Consider the following 23,540-nt stretch of genomic DNA (forward strand, 5'->3'; position numbering starts at 1 on the left):
CGGGATGCGAATGGCGTTTTTGGATTGCGCAAAGCACAAGCGCACTTTTGCGAAAGGGGAATATTTACCCTGTTTTTTTTAATGTGAGGTTTCCCAACAAACATTGCCCAAAGAGAGAGGACCAAAAAAAAACAACAAAACGATGCGCCCATGGCAACGTACTGATTCACGAACAAACGGTTTCGCTTTGCTCTACTAGAAACCCCCTGGAAGGTGAACGAGATGTGTGTAATGTTGGTGGAGGAAATTGGGAAAATTGGGCCGTTAGATAGAGGTATACATCCCTTAAGGAGCAACCGCCAGTAATCCGCCGAATACGGAAGCGAGTGGACGCATGTGTGTGTTTTTTTTTAAGTATCACCCCCCTGTTGTGAACTCTAAATATCTATTTACCTCGGTATCAAGATCTGATATATTCTGCTGAGCCTTGAATGTCTGGAAGAACTCCAAGTGGCACAACTGTGTAACACTCGTCAACCCATCGTGTAGAAAGTAAAGCACAAACCAACGGCAGTTTGTGTTGTGCAGTGTTTCAGAATGTTCCCAATATACTTTGAGATCAACCTTCATGATCCTGGACAACCGTTGGCTACCCGGCTGGCGCGTCGAATTCCACGAATTAAGCGAAAAGACATTAATAACAACGATCGTAACGGTCGAATGGTTGGGGATGCATCGCCGAGGGATATCGCGGAAGATGATGATGATGGTGAAAAGCGTCCGATCAAGGTAGTAGGTCGAGAAAAGGCTGGTGAAGTACTTAGATATCTCAAGGTTGGGTTAAAGGTTTTACCGGGATAGGGCTAACCTGGGCTAAAGGATGGGGCCACCGGGCCGACATGATGATAGCGGCGCCGGTCTTCACACGTACGGACCGGACCAAAATCGGATCCGAACCAATCCTCTCCCCGTAGCAAGGACTTTTGACTATCTGGCTACGTGGTTAAAATAAGTCTAATAAGCTAGAAATAGGGCCCAGGCATCATGACCTAGTAGTGTAGTAGATCTCCTTTACAATGTTAGAACATAGAAACTTTGAGTTTTGCTCCAGCAATATTTCAGCTATCTCTAGTCTAATAAAGACCTTATATGATGGCGGTTATATTTTAACATGCTTTATAATATTCCTGTTTCTATCTCCTTCTCGCTTTCTCTTTATCCATGTTTTTAATTTCATCTCAATGCCGCTCGTTATAACTCCCTATAAAACGTCTTATTTGTTCCATGTTTCGTGCAATATCATCTCAATTGTTGTTTTGTTTAATTTCGTCATTAAAAAAACAAACATTCCACCCTGCAAACAAATTCAAACTAACCTTTACCCTTAATTTACCAACAAAACCATACCCATTCACCCCGCTAGCGTTCGAGTTCCGTCGAGGACGAAGAGGATTCCCAGCCAGAACAAACGGTAGGCGGCTTAGCAAAATCATACTAAAAGCTCAAGAACATTCCACCTAGTTGCATCCACGTTGTATCTTTTTTCCATCTTTCGGTATCTTTAATGCACACGCCTGGCCGACTTGTGTGATGTGCACTCTCCAAACACAACGCTTCTACCCTTCTGTGTGCGCGCACTTGTAACCTGCTTCCGTTATCACTTCCGGCCACTTTATTCTTTACTTTATTTATTTTGTTTTGCTTACTGTTTTTAAAGAAACAAGTTTGAAGTTGGTTTTTATTATAATCTTAAAGTTTATTAACCCATTACACCATTTTATCGACATTTCGTAATACAATTTGTCGTCTTTTTTTATGATAATTTATGACTTAAAGGACACAACTACAAAATATTAATATAAAGTGTTTGTAAAGTCATAATTTTCTGATAGTTTATTGGGGAAGAAGAACATAAATCAATGTTGCCCTAATTGGTGACGTTCGCCCATTTTCCGTGGTGATGTGATTAAAAATGATATTTACAGTAAAGTTGAGTTTTGTGCTGTTTCTAGTTTCTCGTTATTTGTAGAAGTTTGAATGAGAGTTTTTTTTTTGTTTATTTATTTCCAATGGGTTAGGGTGGTTAATTAGAATGTGGTTTCATTTTTCTGTTGCAGCTTTTTCCCCTTTGCTGTCATCTATTTAAGTATTCTATGCACCCGACTACTGTTTTATTAGTTCATGGTTTCTTTCTTTTTTGTATTTGAAACACCTGCAAAGCACACAACACACCCAGCGGGATTTTCATCGCTTTTGTTACTTTTTTAAGTGTTTTCAGTAATGTTTGAAATGTTTTATTGTTTTGCAGCAAAAATTATATAAAATTGTTCATTACACATTTTTCTAATCTGTTCTTTTCGTTTTCTTTTCATCTCGCCTCCGTCGAACGTATGGATACAAACCTCAAACGTTGCTTTGGCATGCAACACAACAAACGATCAACGATCTTCCATCAAATGGCTGATTTCATTTATATCGCAGAATCCGACACAAGCAATAATACGCTACAATAATATATTAATGCAACGTGCCGAATCGGGCAAATCTGGAGTACCGTCGGCATACAATCGGGCCACCGTCGTCACGGGACAGTCGAACCGTCCGGAGCAGTCCGGAACCGGGCGTACAACCAATGGTAAATACCGCTCGCTTTGTATCTCTGCATCCGCTTAGCAATAGTAATTGAAACAACGCTGTGTTTGATGCCATATTTCATCCTTACCTCCTAAGAACGTGATATGTGTTGAAGCTGTGTTTCGCAATAGGTTAGTGCCAGGAACTGAAATTCGGTTGTTCATACGAAATACGAAGGACATAGTACGAAGTTACGAAGGATAGAAATAGTCGTATCTCTTACTAACGAAAAGATGCTTCATGATCTTAAAAAAACACCCAGCATCGCACGATCGGCGATAGTATTCGATCATGGAACGACTTTTTCAAACCAAACAAATTTAAAGTACAAGGTTGCGAACAAAGTAAAATATTTATTTCGTTGTATATGCGGTAGCTAAAGACGTATGGTCGTGGTCATCATCATAACGCTATCGGGATAGTTGTAAAGCCTATGTCCAAGGGAAAGGTCATTGAAATACTAATGACACAAGGTAGTGTTACGGTGTAGCGGCTAGGGAACTCTACCTTAGTAATTACCGCCGTTGCACATTTTTATCCATTTTCCGTTCGCGACAGGGCATGCACACAAAACACCTCACATATGATTCCCACGACCTCTATACGTGTGGGTGTGTGTTCAGGGTGAGAGTAATAATAATTAGTGAACTAGGTTCTTTCTTTTCAATCATCATACCCACAAAGCTTTTTATGTTGACGCGCAAAAAAATCCTTTTTGTTGCAGTTTCTATTGACCATGTTTGTGAGAGCGGAGAGAGAGAGAGCGAGAGTTTTCCCTAGAGTTCAGTACAGGATGTCAATCGGTTCTGGTTTACCCCCAATAACACCGTGTGAAAGGATAAAACACAAATGACTTGGGAAAAAAAAAACCGTGAGCCCCCTCTCCTTGCGTGGTCCTTCCGGTCACGCACACAGACACCAAGGCATAAAAACTCTGACTCGTCCTGTGACCGAATTAAATAAAAGAAAAGGGGAACCCACCGAACAAGAACGATTAAATCGAACGGTTGGGTCTCGCGTCCTCTGCGTACGAGGGCGGATAATGGGGAAGCAGGATAAGGAAATTGCTTCATGGTCGCGTTGTTACCCACACCCCGAGCATATATCTCCTTCATGCGGCGGGGCCCTCTCCACCAACGCCGTGTTGTTTCGCGGGGAGGAGGGTGGCCCATTCAGAACGTTAACCACACACAGCTGCCAGTAGTTGCAGAATCGTCGACTAGTGCAGAGGACACAATCCCCGTTCGGTTGGTGTTAAAAATCATTATCCTGACATACGTTTGCTTGCCTCGGGTGCATGTGGTTCACCAACGGTTTTAGGGGGGGTGGTAAGCTAGCGTTGTAGCGGTCGCGGTGGAAGGGTTCGGAAATTGATGATGCATGTGTCTGTGTCCTTCGATCGGTGGGCGAAAGGGTGGAAGATACGTAGATAAACCGCGTTGAGTCATAGGAAAGTGGCCAGCCAGCGATGGCGCGACTTCATTGTGATCGATTTGTATACGACTAACACACTAGCCCAGCGAAGGGAAGCAACCTATTTTCCGGCTAGCTTTTGAATTATAACACTTCATTTATGCTGTGGTACAACCGTTTTTCTCGAGCGTTTTTTTTTTCTCGCCAGACCGTTTGTGAAGTTCAGCGTTGTGCAATGTTCCATATGGTGGTGTTTTGCTGTGAATAAATATAGCTCCGATATTGGACCTTCTGAGATTGGGCCATGTGCTAAAAGAAGCAGAAAGAAGGTGTAGAGAAACAGTCAATCGTGAATAGTGGAACAGCAATTTCAGGGATATTATACAGTGTTGAATAGTGCACTCCAAACCTTGCTGATGTAAACAACATGTGAAGGTATAAAGTTGCAGGTAATGCCGCAATCCTTTCCCAAAAGTTTCTATCAGTGGAAATAATTGCGATTTGTGCAAAAAGATAATACTTACCCCCCACACACCAAAAGAGAAGAAAGGATTTGAAGTGAAGAGTGTTTAAATGCTGCGCGGCCTGAAGAGAGTGAGATTAGAACCCACAACCCAGTTAAAGGCCAGATCAGCCATTTTGACAATTGAACTATTGCTTGTTCATGTATGCGTTGAGCAATTCGGACGTATTCGGACGGTACACCGCAATACATGCTGGGTGTTGCATACTTTAACGCTATCATGCAATGCGCTCAGCTGTGTGCGTGTGGTTGAAGGATGTGCAAAGGAAAGTGCTGTCAAAGATTGATTGTTTTGCGCTTTGAAGTTTTGAGATTCGATGTGCCGTGGAGGTCCGTATTTGTTAACTGTAAATGCTTTATTAGTCCCCAAACCGTTTGCCCGGGTTTGCCATAATAAATCGCGTCTGTGGGCGTAAATCGGTCACTTCACAAATGGGCATTCCTTAGCGTCTAATGTGATTCCGCGTGCGTGGAACAGTGGTGAATAGTGGTGCGGCTTTGCTCAGCTTCTTTGTGGTGTGTGCTTTGTTTTTGCATTAAGCCCGTAGCCAACCGACAATCTCATCACCGGTCATCGGTGCATTACCGTCACACTGCAGCGAATCCGATGTACCGTCCGCGAACTTCACCATACTTGTGACCAACCGGTCAAAGTTGAGGCTGTGCGAGTTGAGCGCATTGTTGATCGTGTTCATCGCGTAAAACTTGGCACCGCTCAGCAACCGGCTCAGATACTCGATCTTCAGCTTGCCAGCATTGAACAGCTCCACCAGTATGGGTAACGATTTGCCGATCGCTTTGTTCCAGATCTTGCTCAGCTTGGCACTCTTGGGGAAGAGTGAAGCAATCTTAACCTAGCACGAGAGGACGTACACAAAGTGGTGCATGATAAAGATGGGAATGTAGGTGTTGTGGGAGCGTTTTCTAAGTGTTGCTATTACCTTCGCATCTTCGAGGAGCACCGAACCGCTCAGTTCGGTCACGTAGAGCAGATCGTCCTTTTCCTCGTACTGTGCATCCAGACGTACAGTGATGTTGCGCAGCTCCAGGAAGGACGTACCGTTTGCACCGTTCAGTGAAGTGTGAGCGAATGCGGTCACATTCGGAAAGGAAAGTGGCACGGTGGCAGACGTGCGGGTAAACCGTGTCCGAGACGGATCCCAGCTAAACTCGTTAAGCCCGTGCACGGTAAAGTTGGATGCCACCACGCTGATTCTGCAATTGAGAGTGATTTAGTTGTGACAATGTGGCAATGCAGCCATAGCGGCGATAGTGGCTTACTTCTTCAACGAAAGCAGATCGAACGACGTCTTAAGGGTGTAGCTTAGCTTCAACGGTACCAGCGAAGGTACACCAAACATCGGATATCCGCACCGTAGCTGACTCTTGACGGCGGTGAAGAACCGTTCCACTGTGGGTTCTGTGTGGTGTCAGAGAGGTTGGGGTTTATACGAGGTAACACTGACTACGACCGACCACCACTACGACCGCTGCTTCGACTTACCATCGAAAGGGAGGGGCTCGGTGGGACTCGGCATGGCCGGTGGTACGCTAACCGTTTGACCCTGCGTTTCTGGATCGGCCTCCGTAGCGACCTGGCCCACCACTAACAGCAGCAGAATCGCCGACACAGTCTCAACTGCTGGACGTTTCATTTTAGGTGCCAAGTGCTCGGGATTCTAATAACCCTTGTCACGTATATATACACCGGCAAACAGATGCCAACAACACTCGCAATCAAACGGAACAATCACACCTACGTCAGCTTCTTCGTACCGGGCACACCAAAACCCCGATCTGACCTACTAACTACTTCACCTATATTCGAACTCCGAACTTTAAACACTTCCTGTTTTTGCCGCCCGCGGTGTACCAACACAGCGGCCACGAGATCTTACCGGTTGTCTTGCGGTTCGTCGATATTCTGACGCTCGGAATCAGTTTTCCACTATCATTTATACCTTTTTTGTTTTCGTTTGGTGTGTGTCGTCCGTTGCTAAAGTCGTGTCCCCGAGCCGTGCCACGATGAAGAAAGTGGCGCTGAACTGAATTTTTGAAACTGGTTTGCCTGTCGGGTTGAATGCCCCACAACACCCAACCCGCGGCCCAAAACCTCTATTGTTCCCGATATGCTCGTTTGCTACTCTTCTTTCACTTGTCCTGCGGAGGAAATCTTGCCGTGTGGATTCTGTTTTCGGTTCTCTTTCGAAACTACACCCCGCGCGTGTAACGGTTATTTGGCATCGAAGGGATCGAAAAATGGGTTCGTTTTTTTTTTGTTTTTTTACGTATAGATGTTACGCCGCTTTCGGGATTTCGGGAGTGTGTATGCGCAACTCTAGAATGTCTACCTTGCCCTGGCGAATACTTGTCCCTATGTAAAGCTGCTGCTTCCCGAGTTGTTCTTGATTTTGTTTGTGACATCCAGCATGTTGTGCACCAACCGTCAGCTCTCTCGAACTCTTGGGGGTAGAAAGCTAGGTTTCTATTTTGTGTTTTGCTAATGCAGCCTTTTTTTCTTCCCCGATTTATCCAAAAGCGGATGAACGCAGGGAAGTGGGTGGTCCAATCGAAATGTAGGGCTCCAATAAAACGGGGCGAAAGCACTAAAGCCTGGAGACACACGCATTGATCTAAAGATACCTACCATTCACGAAGCTGTTGCGATGCAAGGAAACCCGCTAATCAGCTGTATTTTTGTTATTGTTGAACGCGTTGTCTTTGTTTTGGACCGGCTTCCTAATGTCTGAACGCACGTTTTATCCGGGGACCCATCGCCAAAGGGTGGGGAATTGATATATGCTCCGTTCGGATCCGTTAGATTTATTGCGTGTGTTTAACATTCTCCTGTCTTCTACCGGGAAATATTGGACAGATATATTCAGGCTGTCTCAAGTTTTCTTCACCACCACCGTCTCGTTGAAACCCGTTTATATTTTGCCCTTTCAAGTTGGGTGTGGGTGGATCGGGAAGTAGTAATGTTTCGATCAGTTGTGCAGACCGTGTTCTGAGCTGGGTTTTAATCTTCACGAATACTGGGTCACTCGTTGCAACGGACGAAGAAAATCCAGTCCTATCTCGTAAGGTTATTGTATTACGGTAAAAAGTATTCCCGCTTCCAGGAATATTTTTTCCCGTATTGGTGTAACCTCAATTTTATTGTAGAACAAGCTCCTCCACATACTAACTGTTAGGGCTGACTCAGATGCACATGCGGTCATGGTCGAAATCTTGTTGAGATATGAGGTGCTTCAATCGTCTTGAAATCTCTTCGTTGTACTCGGTGTTGTTAGGCTAAAATTATTCTAAACACCATACGATTCGATGACATCGTTAAGTCACTCGGGCTTTACAATCATTACTACCTAAGCTAACCCGAAACCCATATACTAAGAATTTATTAATATTAAAGTTACCTATTACGCTCTTTCAGCCACACGGAACATTACCAACAGCAATCACAACGCACGTGCTACAATAGTCAACAACCGAACAGCCGAACAACCAACGGAATCCAGAACACAGCCAAAGGTACTTATGATTGCAATATCGTATGCATTGAAGAAATAGACTAATTTTATCGTTTTTTTTTTTCATACGAGTTCTCTCCCCTCGCAATGTTGAGAACCGTGAATAGTAGCAGTGGGGCGCAAAACAAGATAAAAAATAGATAGGGTTATCAGCTAATTTGTATCCGGTAAACCGTAAAAAAAGTATTTCTTTTTTGTCCGGTAAAAGTATTTGTAAACCGGTCAGGCAGGCAACACCGCGAAGCGAAGAAGTTACACATAGTGTGTCGCTTCGTATCTGCCGGATATAAACTATCGGAACTTTACGATATCCGAACAAATTGAACATTGTTATGCTAGATTATCTTACGGTCGTTTGTCATATTTGGAAACAAACAATTCAATAGGGAATCGCTAACTAAACCCGAGGGTTCAACTTCAATTATTATCAATATTTTATTATTTATTTATATTTATCTGAAATATTTATCTACTACTTTACTCCTTGCAGGCACTGGGAAAAATGTCTATCAGCAGCAACACCCAACAGCAACAACAGCAGGCGGCCGCACCAGCAGCAGCCCAGCTGAACGCGAACAATGCGGTGGCCGGTTCGATACCGCGTAAGTCATCCTGCGTCGTGACGGTCGGCATGATGGAGGAGAACCGCATCAAGCAGCGCGACAAGTTTAAGGAGATACGCGAAAAGAAGAATGCGCTGATGAGTCAGGACGGTGGTAACCCAAACTGGGAGTTTATCAACATGATTCGGGAGTACCAGAACACGATCGACTTCCGTCCGCTGGTCGAGGGCCAACCAGTCGACGTCCATCAGATAACGGTGTGCGTGCGGAAGCGACCGCTCAACCAGAAGGAGATGACGCGCAAGGAGGTAGACGTGGTGTGCATACCGAACAAGAACACGCTGATCGTGCACGAACCAAAAGCGAAGGTCGATCTTACGAAGTACCTCGACAATCAGAAGTTCCGGTTCGATTATACGTTCGACGAAACGTGCTCGAACGAGATGGTTTATATGTAGGTGTACTCGCGCGCTCATATCGCACTCTGCAATGTGTAATGTGTAAGGAAAAAGGATGTTTTTTTGAAATATATTTGGGTTTTAATTTCATCCTTAGGTACGCGGCAAAACCATTAGTACAGGCTGTGTTCGAGGGCGCGATGGCAACCTGTTTTGCGTACGGTCAGACTGGTTCTGGCAAGACGCATACGATGGGTGGCACATTTAACGGGCGCACCCAGGACAGCAAGAACGGCATCTATGCGCTAGCAACCCGGGACATCTTCGAGCTACTGCAAAGCCCTAAGTACAGGTCGAACAATCTTGTCGTGTCGGCAAGCTTCTACGAGATCTATTGCGGCAATGTACGTGTCCGAAATGGACTGTTCGGCTAATGACAAACCATACTAACCAATGTGGCTTTTCCTTTTTTTTCCCGCCTTTTTCCAGGTGTTTGATCTCCTGTCGAACAAGAACAAGGCGCGCGTACTGGAGGATGGCAAGAAAAAAGTACAGGTGGTTGGCCTATCGGAGAAGGAAGTTTACTCGGTCGACGAGGTACAGGCCATCATCAGCAGTGGCAGCAACCTGCGAACATCCGGCCAAACCGCAGCCAACTCGAACTCGTCCCGTTCGCACGCCATCTTCTCGCTCACGCTTCGCGTGAAGGGTAGCGCCAAGGTGCACGGCAAATTTTCCTTCATCGATCTAGCGGGCAATGAGCGTGGCGCGGATACCGTGTCCGAAGACAGACGCACGCGCTCGGAAAGTTCGGAAATTAACAAATCGCTGCTGTCGCTGAAGGAGTGCATTCGGGCGCTCGGGCGCAAAAAGCATCTGCCGTACCGTGGCAGCGTCCTGACGAAGGTGCTGCGCGATTCATTCATCGGCAAAAACATTCGCACGTGCATGATTGCGATGATTGCGCCAGGGATGACGTCGTGCGAACACACGCTGAATACGCTCCGGTATGCCTACCGCGTGAAGGAGCTGGCCGTTATCGATCCGGACGAGCGAGTCGATCCGGAAGAGGATCTGATCGAAGGTGACGAACCGACCAATGGCGGTGCGCACAATTTTAACGATCTCGAACAGTTACGCTCACTCAACGTAAGTGATTGTCGGTTGTGAAGTCGTTTTGGACGGGTGTAGTGTAACGAGTTGTACCTTTCTCTATCAGGAAAACGAAATGACGATGGAGTTGTACAATCAGCATAAGGCCATATCGGATTTGCAGCAGAAGGAAGAAGAGGTACTGGATAATCATCTGCGGGTAAACGAGTTTCTGGAAAAGTTCTTGCCCGAAACTATGGAACTGTACAACCTCACGAACTTGGTAGACTACGATCAAGATGGTAAGAATTATTTTTTTTAATTTGCTAACGTAAAATTACTGAATGTTCTTGCCATGCTTGATATTTATGGCTACCATAACTTCACTTCTCTCCGGATGGGTTCGGACTAGTGTTGTGCTTAATATGATATATGATCATTCATATGAACCTTTGGTGAGGAGTCATTCAAATCAGGCATCGACTGTCAAAAGATTCATAAAACTTCAAAGTATTGGCGAATCAAGCCTTTTGGAGTTTTCTCAGCAATATTTTATCATGAACTTATATGTTTTCCTTATAATTTAATTATAGCCTACTGTAAGCGCGGAGAGGAGCTGTTTACGCAGCTTGCCGAAGTTGCCAACTCATTCAAGGATCTAATGTCCGAGTTCCGTGCGAAACTGGCACAGGAGGAAATGGTATCACAAGCAGCCAAACTGAGCCATCGCAAGTAAAACCGGCAAACTACTCCGAAGGGTGGATCGCCTTAACCCCATACTAATGACTTCAACAGCAAAACAACTAATGACAGAACCCCCTACAGGCGATAGTCTCTGCTTGAGTCGTTTCTCTCGCAAGGAAAAAAACGATCGAAAAAACGAAAAACGAATTATCTTGTGAGTGAAGAGAATCCAATGAAACACAAGCGAGGATGGTAAATTTTCAAAATTTCTCGTTTTGTAAAGATGCTACACGGTGCGCTTGCAGCATCAGGATGTTGAAAAGAATTTTTTTCAGGACATGTTTTATTTTATTTTTTTTCCTTCTATGATTCCTCTTCACTTTCTTCCCTCCCACTAATAGCGTTTAATAAATGTACGCGCCGGTGGTGCCTGGTAGAGTTTTGAATCTTATAGCAAGTAATTGAATGGGAGGGAGAGAGAGAGAGAGAGAGAGAGAGAGAGAGAGAGAGAGAGAGAGAGAGGGAGAGAGAGAGACATAGAGAGTGAGAGAGAACCAAAAACAAACCATGTAGGCACCAAGTCTAGCAGAAGAACATTCCTACAGCGCTTCGATTGGTTGAACAATTGTCAAGAGATTAGGTAATCATCAGCGTAACTAAAGATGATACCCTTATGTAGACATGTGAGATGCTTATTAGCATACCGATTAGAAAGAGAGAAAGAGAGAGAGAGAGGAAAAAGAAAGAGAAAGGGAAAAACGGAAGTAATCGGTTTTGTTTTGCTTTCAGAAGTGTTTTTCACTTTTTTCCGATGAGTCAAGCGTGTGCCCGGGTGCCAGCACTATATAGGTATTATTAAATCTTTATTGCGATTTTACATAATTTATCAAACAAAACAAATAAAACCCACAAACGCTCACAAAACAATCGTTCACATTAAGGGACATAACTTTGCGGCATTCAGCACTAACCTCCTAATTACTCCCATTTAACAACTCCCAACAGAAGGCATTCCTTTTTGACAGCGAAATAGCTCCGTGTTAGAAAAGGGTGTGTTTGAGAGATAGAGAGTATGTGTGTGTGAGAGAGAGATAAGCCCCGACTTAACAATCGTTCATATCAGCTAATAATTTTTGTTTAAGTGTGTTTGGAGCAGTTAGTTTTGATACGAGTGCAAAAGGATACTAGGAAAGGATGCACGGCTCAAGAGACGGCCCGCAGTCAAACTAATATTTAACAAAACATCCATCACTGATTGCATCCACTGAGCAGCAAATCCGGTTCCCTCGGGGAGGAATATGACGGGATTACAGGAAGCGTGCAGTGGTGTAAGCAGACCACACACAGATACGAAACTCCTGATGGGATATGGAAGAGCCATTTGTAACTACAAAATAACGATGGCAAATCCCCCACTCCCCACTATACTATTGTTGTATTATTATTATTACTTATTATAAATATAATTATTATTATTATCGTAGTTATACTAGTAATGCTGTACTGTGTCCTAATGAAAGCAATTTCTGTACCGGAGCGCGCAAATCAACGTGATATGTTAAGGAGTGTGGATAGCGAGAGAGAAAAACACGACAGCAAAATGACATTACATTTGAGACATTATATAGGCAAACAAATTATGAAATTATGAGTGTTGCAATCGCTACGAGTGCTCGCGCCTCACGTACTGCAGGTGATTACGAAAAGCTAGCGACTATGTTTGTACGCGTATGTGGGACTGACTGGATCTCTATGGGAACGAACGGGGAGAGATTAGTTGGAGGTTTGAGTAGTAAAATGTTTTTTTAGATCACACAATCCAATTTTTTTGTTTGGCCTGTAAGTCCCTTAAGACAAAAGTCAAAGTATGATAATGGTGTGGTCCTGCTCCCAGCTGTGCAGTGCCAGTGAGCGAACGAGGAGCAGCCACCCAACAAACCCTGGCAGGACGTACAAGTGCATTGATATAGGGTTGGACAAGACTGGCATAGACAAAAAGCGACTCCAATAACGGTATGGAACATTTTCCAAAATTACGAAAGTGATAAGTATCTTTTTTCTCTCCCAGACACACACACGTACACACAAATACATACAGTCATTACTCGGCAAAATCTGCGAATATAGGGATCGAATTCATATTTCCACGTTACGAAGCACATTAAAAAAAATGAGATTTCCACAGTTAGGGTTAAATTTCTTTTAAATATTATGTTTACAATAAAGCATCTTGTTTCTTGAGAATTATTTGAAATCAGCAAACCAAATCGTGAAATGTAAAATTTATAAAATCCGCGTAACTCGGGTATTGACTGTACAACAAACAACAGCCACGCAGTGTAAAATATGCTCTCTCTTTATGTGCAGTAGACAAAAAAAACGCTTTTAATATGTGGTTCTTATTTAAATTAATAAGAACGAAAAAAGGTTGGCTTTTCTCCATTTGGAGCTCGTCGTAATAGTTTTCTTTTTGTATATGAGTGTTTTGTTGTTTTTGTTTTTCCTTTGTAATGTTTCTTATGTTCCCTCCATACTATCTCTTATCGTAATGGTCGCATAATAAGCAAGAGGGAATGAAAAAAGACATTAAAACTTTGTTGAAGTGTAACGTGGTTCTTTAGTGTAAACAAACAACTAAACAAACTACAAACCATTCTAATGATTACTGTATAACACTCACTCACACCGATACATGGTAGGTTTATTTAAAAGAAAAAAGCCCCAACTAAAAGAAACGGTTATATGTTTTGCTTTAAAAAAAAATCCCCCCGCCAGCAGAGCGTTGTTTAAAAGCAGCTGAAGATATACTTGAAATAATAAAAAACCGTACCCGCAAATATAAGGCAACAAGAAAATATAAACAAATAGGACAGATTATATATTATATTAACACCGTTGGAGAAGGCAGGAATCGAAACTATAACGAAACCGCAAATGCAAGCGAAAGGAATGTAATATTTGCTGTTAAGAAGGAAACAAAACCGAGCAACAACAAACTCAAACAGAACTAACATGCGATAATTTTTATAAAGTCTGTGACAGGAAGGAAATCTTAAACGCCGCGTGAAACAAAACGAAAGAGGGGTGCGAAAGAAAACAACAGCCAGAAGATTTGGATCTTTTGGAAAATCATCTGGAAGATACGAATATCAGCCAATCATTGATTAAAAGGTTTGATATGTAAAAGGCAACGAGAGAAAGAGAGAGCGAAAGTGAAAGTGAAAAAATGGAACGTAGATAGATAGATAGAAAAGAAGAGCGTTTAAATAAGCGTTAGAAGAATGACTCTTTTGTGAAGTTGCATAAGGAAAATGTAAAACCACTACATGATAAATAGAGGCAAAGGCAAGAAGGAAACAAAACTAACTTGAACATAAAGAGAGAAAGAGAGAACGAGATGGGGGATGGATACCCCCCAAAAGGTGCAACCGATAGTGGCACAAAGAAGTAAGAAAGAAGAAAGTTATTAATTAATTTCAATAAAAAAAAAACTACAACTGCAAACACATTAACTAGTGAACAAATCAAAACAAAACAAAAATCAGCGTTTAACTTTTTTATTGTTTTTATTTGCTGTTTAATTTTGTTTCGTCAAGCTCGTACTCTCTGAATAGTACTCAAAAGCAGAAGCAAAAATTCTTTTAAGCAAATGTAAAATTGTTTCTCCCTCTCACTCTCACTGTCTCTTTCTTGCGCTTTCGTTCTGTTTTTACATTAAACAAAATCAACCCCCCCCCCCCCTCGGCTAACATAACACAAAAAAGTAATAAAAATGTATAAATCTTATTTTTATTTTGCGTTCTTTTGATTCACTTACCGGTGAAGCCATGTTGTGGAAAAATTATAAAAGAGGATTTGATTTGAAAGGATTAAATTTTCTTATGAAAGAAACATTCCCATTCGTGCAAGAGTTTGCAACAGAATTTGCAATTTCCAATTTGCAACCAACTTCATAAACTCTCTCTCACACACTCACACGCTAAAAAGCAAAGAGTGCACTGCTTAATATTATTTAATTTTGTTTATTTTTCCCAAAACAAAATAAATATTTCACTGAAAAACTAAACACATTTTCACGTTAAAAAAAATAGGAAAAAAAACTTTAATTTCTTCCTGTCCCTTTGTGTTTTTGTTTTCTTGCATTCGAGATACAAAGATTGATCTTTTTTTTGTTCTATAATTTTTAGTAGTAGTTGTTGTATACATAGGCCTTGTCTCCTATGCTAGAAGGGGCCCCAAAGGGTACCACAACAGGTGGACTGGTCCGTTTGCTCCGTAACATGTGGGTGAGGCAAACAGTGTCCACGTCCGTCGGGCACCGGCACAGCTCAGCTCGTCGGTATATTCATGCAAACTTTATACTCAGTACAAAACGGCATGCAATTATGAGGTGCGATCAGCATCTGCTGGTGGCGACGCTTTTACGTACATACGTGTTTATATGAAGTATTTTGTGGATAGTGTTTTTGTGGGTTTATTAAAAGTTTATTTAATAGTTTGATTTTCGGATTCTTGGTTGAGTTGAGAAAAGGGATCAACGGCGGATCAAACGGTAGACGGAGTAGGTGGTCGCCTAGGGTCTCGCCGTTTTGAAGGCCCCAAAAAATGTGTGTAGTAGTAAAAGGTGTATACATAGGCCCCCTCTCCAAAGATGATGATTCAAAGTGAGTGCAGGAACCCCAACTTACTGCGCCTTTAGCTTTGCCTCATTTCAAGGGTCTCAATTTATTGTTTTTAAAATTAGAGGCCCCATTTATAATTCCGCCCTGGGTCTCCAAGGGGATTGATCCTTCACTGTGTATAATAATAATAATGATCTTTTAATAACATATCGTTCTCGTCTTTACCTCGAAAGCGCGAGAAGCATTTATTCAGCCATCGTTTTTTTGTTTTGTTTCACTTTTAAAGGGCTGTGGAACGTTTATGTTTTGCTGTCGTTGAAAAATTTGATTAGATGGTAGGTTAAGGCGAAGCTTTTTTATTATTACATTACAGTTTGCGTTATGTGTCTTGCATTGAAGGGCGCAAATGTTGTGTTTATTTTTTAAAGAAAGGGACGTACATGTTAAAAGGGGGACAAAAGGGACAAAAAACAGCAGAATCACAATCGGATCGTTATTGAATGTGGGTGAAAATAAGCGAGATCGCGCCAGAATTGAGTTTGAAGTGTTTGCATTACGCACACTAACCACGGAGTTTCATTCGCACACCCCAAACCGTTCGATTTGCAATCAAATTAATAAATTAATTAAAGAGCAAAATACAACACAAGATGAAGAAGCAAAACAAAAAAAAAAGCACCAACTCGTAAGGAACAGAGATTGGAAGGAATATTTTGTTTATGTTAATTAGTAATACAGATCTCATAATGGCAATAATAATAGTAATTATATTGTATTAACATATTAATTATGAGACGATAGGACCACAAACGACCACATTTGCTAACTGGGGAGGGATTTTTCCTTTTATATACTGTCTTTACCAGGAACGCGTTTCGGCGGAATAATAAATTGCTCTTTCCATTCCTTACCATAATTAGACACTTGGACAAATCTATAATCCTAACTTTCACATCTCTATACCGTGCGAATCGCTCAATACCAGGCCATGATGCAAACTAATAAGAATCCTTGGGAACGTTGATGGTGTAGCGAGTATTTTGATCGTTCGATCCCGCCGATTCCTGTACGATTCTCGTACAAAGAAAGGGATTTTGTTCCTTGTGTGGCTCATTCATATAGATACAATATTACGATACGGTAACGGGAGATGCTGTTTTGTTTTGTGTGTGCGTATGTGTGTGTCGTAAACAATGCGAAAACAAACACACACATTGGGTAAACGCAACATAAAGGATATAACTGTAACATTTTCCTTTTTTGCTTTCTCTCTCTCTCCCTTTCTTTCTGTGGGATCTCTTCGAAACGAAATTCACCCATCTTCAGTACGGTTGCACGTAGTAAAAATTTAAAACTATTAAATTGCGTCCTTACTACCGTTGCCGCCCGGTTGCGCCAGCATCTCCTCATAGCCCGCCTTCGGTCGATCCGCGTCCCGCTTGCTATGATGATGATGGTGGTGTTTCGATGATTTTTTGCTGTGCTTCTTCTTCTTGCCTTTGGCATCCTCCTCCTCCTCCTCCTCCTCCTTTTCCTCCTGTCTGGCCACCTTGTCCTTGTTCTCCCGTTTCGTCCGTCCCTTCGCACCTTTAGCCGCACCGTCTCTGCTTGGTTCCTCATCGATCATCAGCATCATTGTGTCCGCATTTTCGCTCGCCGCCTTTTTCACACCTGACGACATTGAGGCGACACGCTCCTTGTCGTTTGATTTCTTCTTTTTCTTTTGCTTTTCCCGGTGTTCAGATTCGTTTACGGTCGGTTTCGCGTGCTTCGACGACGAACGGTTACCACCGGACCGTGGCACAGTCAATTGCTCCCCGCTCGGTTCAGTTGGGTCGGCGCGAGTGGCTTTGGCGTTGGTATTACCGTCTCCATCCCGTAACAACATAACGTCGTGATGTTTGCTGTTATTGGCCGATTTTCGCTTCATTTCCGCTGGGTACTCGTCATCGAACGGGCTATGGATAAGAGCAATATGTTTTTAATTTGTTTGTTTGTTTGTGGTGCAGTAGGGCAGGAGGGTACTTACGCATCCAAATCGATGTCGAGCGCCCGGTGCGGATCGTTCGGGTCGGCGTTGTTTTTATCCTCTGTGTCGGACAGTATTGCACCTTCCGGCAGCTCGATTACTGTGTTCACGACGTGCAACGGTTTGGGATCTGCAGGATTAACAAAGCAAATAGCGAATTATTCATCTGGGATCTCTCAAAACTAGTGTTGTGCTGAATAAATCTTCTTGACATATCGCCATGCTAAAATCAAACCTTCTTTTGTACTTTAAGGTACTTTGAATAGTGCCAAATAAGCAGTGCAACACCTCGGCTTACCATCGCTTTCCGAATCGGACTCGTCCGAGTAGCGTTTGTTTTTCTTGCCATGTCGCTTCGATTTTTTGCCCGATCCAGTCTTTTCGCCCTTGCCCTTGCGTGACGATCCTCCACCCTTGACGAACACGCGCGATGAACGATCCGTATCCATGAGATATTTATCCGAACGTTTAGTGGCTGGTAAATGGAATCAGTGACGGTTAGTGTGTGGCTATTGCAAGATTACAGTAATAATAACAGAAAAAGCAACGTACAATGTATTTGGAGAGGCACTTCGAGTGCAATTTCAGCGATCGGTATATCTTCGTAAGCGTCGTGCTGGTAGTCGGTCTTCTTTTTGGCCGGTTTCAGATAGTTGGGATTGTTTGTTTGTTCCAGCAGTCGTGCTTGTCTCATCTGAATAAAAAGAAATCGGAAACATTCACAATTTCATAAAGCATTGCTTGTTTTTGTTGTAAGATCTCCGTACCTTATCAAGCTCTTCCTGTGTATATTCTATGCGCTTATAGGAACGTGATCCACCACCACCATTTGTTTCACGTTCACCCCCAGCACCACCCCGACCCGCACCGTCCGTCAGGAACAGTGGGAATTTGTCGTCATCGCTCGTACCACCGTCCGCACTGCTGGCGTCCGCCGATTCGGGCGGTTGGTTGATCCATTCGTCGAGATCGAGCTCCTCCGGCAGTTGCACCTTGCGCTGGGCTTTTGGTGCGACCGGGTTCAGCTCGCTGGCAAACAACCCCTGGAGATCGGACGCGATCTGCTCGATCTCGTCCCATGCGGCCGTGGCATAGCCTGAGGTAGTATTCGTCGTCCCGTATGTTATATCTTCTTCGCCCTCGTTCGAATTTGCGAGTGTATCCGGCGCTAGCTCAAGTAACCCACCTAGCGGTACTGTTGGTTCAGCCGCACCGAGCGACTCCCGCAGCATCGCAACCAAAAAGTACACGGAACTGGCACGCTCCTGCACCTCGATGTCGGCTGAACTGAGATAACTGCGCAGACCTTCGTGTAACTTCTGGCAGTACGAATCGATTGCGGCCGCATCCCGGTGACGTACAGCTTCGCCGACCAGATGGGCAAACAGTTTCAGTGCATTCTGCACGTACACCGCCTGGATGTGGCCGGCGACCGGTTTCGGTTGCAACAGCACCCCTAAAGTACGCTCCGGCCCATCCAGATGGGTGGCGAACTCGCCCACAATCCAGGCGGCCGCATACAGTACCTCCTGCATCGTTCCGTTCGGTGCCGCAGTAACGGGGTAAGTCTCCAGTAGTGTTGCCATCTCGTTCACCGCGAACGTACGCACTGCCTGTACGCGTATCGCCACGTCTAGCAGCTGGGCGGCAATAAGACGGCCGTGCCGCGAGCCTGATTCGAGCAGAATCAGCTCAACCAGCACGGTTAGGTACCATTCAAAGTTGGTGACGTACTGGTACGAACCCTGCGAGCATATCTCGATCACCTTGTACAGCAGCTCGTCCCGATACGAGGACCCTTCGGCACGTTCCATGTGTCCGAGCAGTCGACGGACGATTTCCATTAAGTTCTTTTTCGACACCATGCCGTACAGCAGATCGAGCGCACGCAATCGTATCGATTCGTCCTTATCGTCCAAACAGGCCAGTATTAGATCCTTGTGCGTCTGGACACTCTTCGGATGGGTCTTCAGGATCTTGGACATTGCTAGCAGGCCGAGATATTTCACTGTACCACCCAGAAATGGAAATAGTTTCATTAGTGAGACAGTGAATTATGAAACTAATTTTTAAAACATGCTACATACGATTCTGGTCCGAGTCCTCGATCAGGATACGAAGCTTCTGGACGCACAGCTGTATGGAAGCGCTATGATTCGGCATTCCGCTGCTGATGCTTATCAGTACCGCGATCACGGTATTGATGCACTCGTACAGCAGGCTCATTGCCGACGTGCTGTCGGATTGTACCAAAAGAGAACGGGTTAAACGATATATGTGATGGAATCATGCAGATGTTTTGGAGTGTTTGTTTTCCCCCTTGTCTAACAAGAACAAAGGTTTCAAGCGTTATCTGGTAGCCACTACAAACTCTACGCAAAATTACTACTGTTTTTTTTTTGTATAACAAACTAAAAGGTACGTTTTTCTATTCTGCCTTCCTTATACAATCCCTGCAAAACTATTTCAGGGTCTATTTTTAGGAACACAATGAAAAATACTAGCCTTTTTGTATTTCTAAATCTGTAATACATCTAATATGAACCTTTCCTTTACATACGGTAGTCTCTTTTTAAGTTTTTCAACTAACCCTGTATGGTTTTCGAACGTTAAGATATGAAAAATCACTTGATTAAGCTTATATCACGCATTTGGCATTGCTTCTAATTATCTTGATGGTGTACGTAGCCTGATTTTTAAGTTTGCTAATACTTTAAGAACAACGATATTCTTTAAATTTTAATTTAAAAGAGAGAAATTTATCTTCAGCAGTATATTACATTAATTAAACAATTAAATAGTGGATATTCTAGATACTCTTTAAGATTCTTATTACTGTTACTAAAAAATACTGTTTTATGAAAGCATTTTTTGTGTTCATTATGTTCTAAAGATAAAGGGCATATTTCTAGTAGCAATGTCTAAAAATAACAAGCATTTAGCGGAACAAACATTACATTTCAATTGGCTTCTACGAATCGGCGTATGCAGACAGACAGCCACATATGGAAATAACCAACAACAAAACAATAACCATTGTATCAAACTTGCCTATGGATTAAATTGGTCAACGGTTCAATTAGCTTTTTGCCTAATCTGGGTTCTAGCGGAGTTAAAGCACCGAACTGGAAGTAAACAGAAACGAAACAAGAAAAGAAACTCGGTTTTAGCGTAAAACGGAAAGAAAACAATCAAACTGTTTGTGTCACAATGTGTAGAGATATGTAAATAAAAGATAACATGGAAATTAGCATCAGAAATGGGTTTGGAATGGTAAAGTAACCCTATTTGTTGCGTTGTAAGAATGATGGGAGCAGTGTTACTGTACCGTGTTACTAAAAATCGTCGAAACAACACCAACAAACAAACCGAACCGAACGTAAAACAGAGATCACGCGTGTCATACACATACAGACGGCCACACACACCATTCGCAACAGGAGAGCTGGTGTATTGTTTCCGTACTTTTGATAACGAATGGCAAAAAACAGTACGTGAAAATGATTTAAAAACAAAAGGAGCATCCATTAGCCAGTATTTCCGCCGCATGTAAATGTTGAATATTTGGAGCAATAGAGAGATAAAGAGAGCCAGAAGCTTGAAAGAAGCTGGGGCGGGGGAGCATTAAAACAAAACGAATGAATCCTACGAGATTTTGGGGGTTTCAGCGGGTTTGTGCGCTTCACAAAACTCTAGCTTTTGAAAGCCGAACCTGGAAATTAACTCGATTAGCGGATGCGTCAGTTTCTTGCCCAACGCTGGCTCGATCGCGGTCAGGCTGGCAAACTAGTCGTTGGGACACGGAAGAAGAAAACATTCGTTAAAAAAACCATCGCTTTAAATAAAGGTGAGTTTTTCGTGTAAATTTCCCTCCATTTAGGTTCTCTTCCGGTATGTAGTAAATCAAGTGTGGTTTAGTGAATCAAAGAATATTAATTAACCACATTAAACACAACGCGTAGAGTGTACGCACTCACCAGTTTGATAATTTTGATCAACATCCAGTTGTTGGTCGATGTGGTCATCAGCTTGAAGAAAATGGGCGCGAGTGATAAATAGTTTTTCGGGTTTTTTCGCGCCAGCTCGCAGATCACGTTTACCGCCGCGGACTGCACGCTCGGGTCCGGATCCTCGAGCTTTTCCTTCAGCTTCGGAAAGGCGGGCCGGAGCGCTTCCGGGTACCGGAGGAACACTTTGTACATCATCAGCACCGCCTTCATGCGCAGATACGGTTTGGTGGAGCTCATCTGAAATTGTAATGATGCGACGATGAGACATTGCCAATCGGACATGGTTGTCCTTTCGCTTACCAGTGTCATGATGTCGTTGGCCAGATCTCGGGACAGATCGGTTGAGATGAAGCAACTTAGCCCGGACAATGCAACGCCCGCATCGTACTGATTGGTGGAGCTCAGATCCTTCCGGATCATGTTGGTTGTTAGCATCAGCAGTTCGCTGTCCGGATGGAAGCACTGGCTGGCGGCAAGGTAGCCAATCCGCTTGCAGGTGAATCGGTTCGAGCTCATCACCTCAATGATGTTAAAGCCGGCCCATGAGATATCGTAGCCGCACATCTGCAGATACGTTAGCTTTGCGACCGCATTGCTCTTGACGCTGACATTGTCCTGTCGCAGCTCCTGCTTGATCTCCTCGATGCACTGTGCGATATACTTGGCCTGCAATGGGTAAGAACTGATGAAATATCTGCGATCAACGCGGTACAGCAAATTTCGCAACCGCGGTCGAGCCTTTCCGAGTAGCTCCATCGTGCAGGGCACGACATTCGCGACTGTCCAAATGGTCGTTCGCTTTCTTCTCAGTCCTGTGTTGAACGCGCTAATCCTTTCTGCTTCACTTACCTCGTTATCTTTGTTGTTACGTATGCCGCGCACCAGATCGGTTAGGTTTTTGTCAAACATCCGCTCCAGGTTGCCTTTTACCATTTTCAGCGCCATTTTGCCTGCTGCGCTTTTCGTCGCGTGAAGGAACAGTGGCAGCAGCAAGGATCAGTCTGATTGTGGCCGGCTTCGGATGCGGATTCGAAAGTGCTGGTGAAACGACTGTATCGCGTTTGATTGATTCGTGCGTGGGAGACACACTCCCGTGTTACAGACAGGTGTGCCGGTTGATTGATTCGCTTTTCGGACGGGAATGCGATGGGTTTGCTTGGTTATTGAGTACCCCACAGCGGGGTGCGATTGACATTGGCCCACAAGCGGACCTGAGACTGGGGAGCCGCTGTCAGTGCGCTTCTTTTTTGCTAAAGGTGCCAGCTCACACAATCCTACTCCGGTCACCTAGCGTAACTACGCATCCCTTCGTTTACCTAAGCCACCCCCGACAAACTTCAACAACTTGCTCGCCTGGAACAGATTCCAACCCCGTCCCAAAACACGCACGCACACAGCAACTGACCGAGCAAAAAAAAAACAATATATTTGGTCTACGTGGTGCACGATATGGAATGCACCCCAATGCGTTTCTGTCTGTTTTAAAGCACCACGGATACAGCAAGACTTGCCAAGTCACTCTACGCCTGAGCTGTGGATTAAAAAACTGGTGCACCAAGAACTTTCGGCACCCTTAACTCCTCGTTATGGGGGTTGTGAGAAATAACAAAACCGAAACCTTCTCCGGAAAGTGTTTCTGTCGCTGGTGGCGGAAGAAAATTTTGCTACCAGCGAGCCAACTTTTTTGTCCTCTCGCTTGCTAAACCGATAAACATACGGTGGGGGCCCTATAGAAACAGCAGCACACAAACGAGGAGAAATGGAACCGCGCGGGCATGGTGAAGCAGCGCACGAAATAAAAAAAAGTGATGATCTGTCAAAATCGGGTGACGTTTCTGCTCGATTTTTTCCCCTTAATTTGAGCAGCTGTCAAATCTCATCGAAGTGGGAAATTTCAAACTGCTCGACAGCGCGTTTCGTCGAAAACTGCTCGAGAACCGTTACAAACGGGATTATGTTGAAAATTGTAGACGAAATGAAACGTCGTTTCATTACACTTCAATTATGTATTTGAAAACAGTTAATTTACAGCATTAAAACATTTAAATTACAGCAAAGCTGAGATATTGATTTTTAAATCAACAACTTATGATAGGATGCAC

The 23,540-nt window shown here is 43.6% G+C and overlaps 3 protein-coding genes across 3 annotated transcripts in view; 1 reads left to right on the forward strand and 2 right to left on the reverse strand.

Annotated features, from left to right (window-relative positions):
* The window catches only part of LOC128307030 (kinesin-like protein Klp10A), a 28,119-nt gene extending 16,791 nt beyond the window's left edge, over positions 1-11,328 (forward strand). The window contains exons 4-10 of the mRNA XM_053044740.1: positions 2,422-2,575; positions 7,944-8,041; positions 8,531-9,057; positions 9,159-9,405; positions 9,491-10,150; positions 10,221-10,395; positions 10,687-11,328. Coding sequence (XP_052900700.1) covers positions 2,422-2,575; positions 7,944-8,041; positions 8,531-9,057; positions 9,159-9,405; positions 9,491-10,150; positions 10,221-10,395; positions 10,687-10,829 — 2,004 coding nt within the window. The 3' untranslated portion in view covers positions 10,830-11,328. The remainder of the gene's footprint in view (positions 1-2,421; positions 2,576-7,943; positions 8,042-8,530; positions 9,058-9,158; positions 9,406-9,490; positions 10,151-10,220; positions 10,396-10,686) is intronic.
* On the reverse strand, positions 5,047-6,165 carry LOC128307036 (uncharacterized). The gene is made up of 4 exons (XM_053044749.1): positions 6,015-6,165; positions 5,792-5,930; positions 5,452-5,725; positions 5,047-5,364 (listed from the first exon to the last, which is right to left on the reverse strand). The coding sequence occupies exons 1-4, from the start codon at positions 6,163-6,165 to the stop codon at positions 5,047-5,049; spliced, it is 882 nt and encodes a 293-aa protein (XP_052900709.1).
* A 4,770-nt stretch (positions 11,329-16,098) lies between the features above and the next one.
* Positions 16,099-23,118, reverse strand: LOC128307028 (AP-3 complex subunit delta). The gene is made up of 10 exons (XM_053044738.1): positions 22,288-23,118; positions 21,739-22,104; positions 21,406-21,675; positions 20,480-20,553; positions 19,516-19,664; positions 18,196-19,436; positions 17,981-18,122; positions 17,727-17,903; positions 17,429-17,558; positions 16,099-17,357 (listed from the first exon to the last, which is right to left on the reverse strand). Exons 1-10 carry the CDS (start codon positions 22,381-22,383, stop codon positions 16,757-16,759), a joined length of 3,246 nt encoding a protein of 1,081 aa, XP_052900698.1. The 5' UTR covers positions 22,384-23,118; the 3' UTR covers positions 16,099-16,756.
* Positions 23,119-23,540: the final 422 nt, after the last annotated feature.

Source organism: Anopheles moucheti, chromosome X, assembly GCF_943734755.1.
Source record: "Anopheles moucheti chromosome X, idAnoMoucSN_F20_07, whole genome shotgun sequence".
Taxonomy (NCBI): Eukaryota; Metazoa; Arthropoda; class Insecta; order Diptera; family Culicidae; genus Anopheles; species Anopheles moucheti.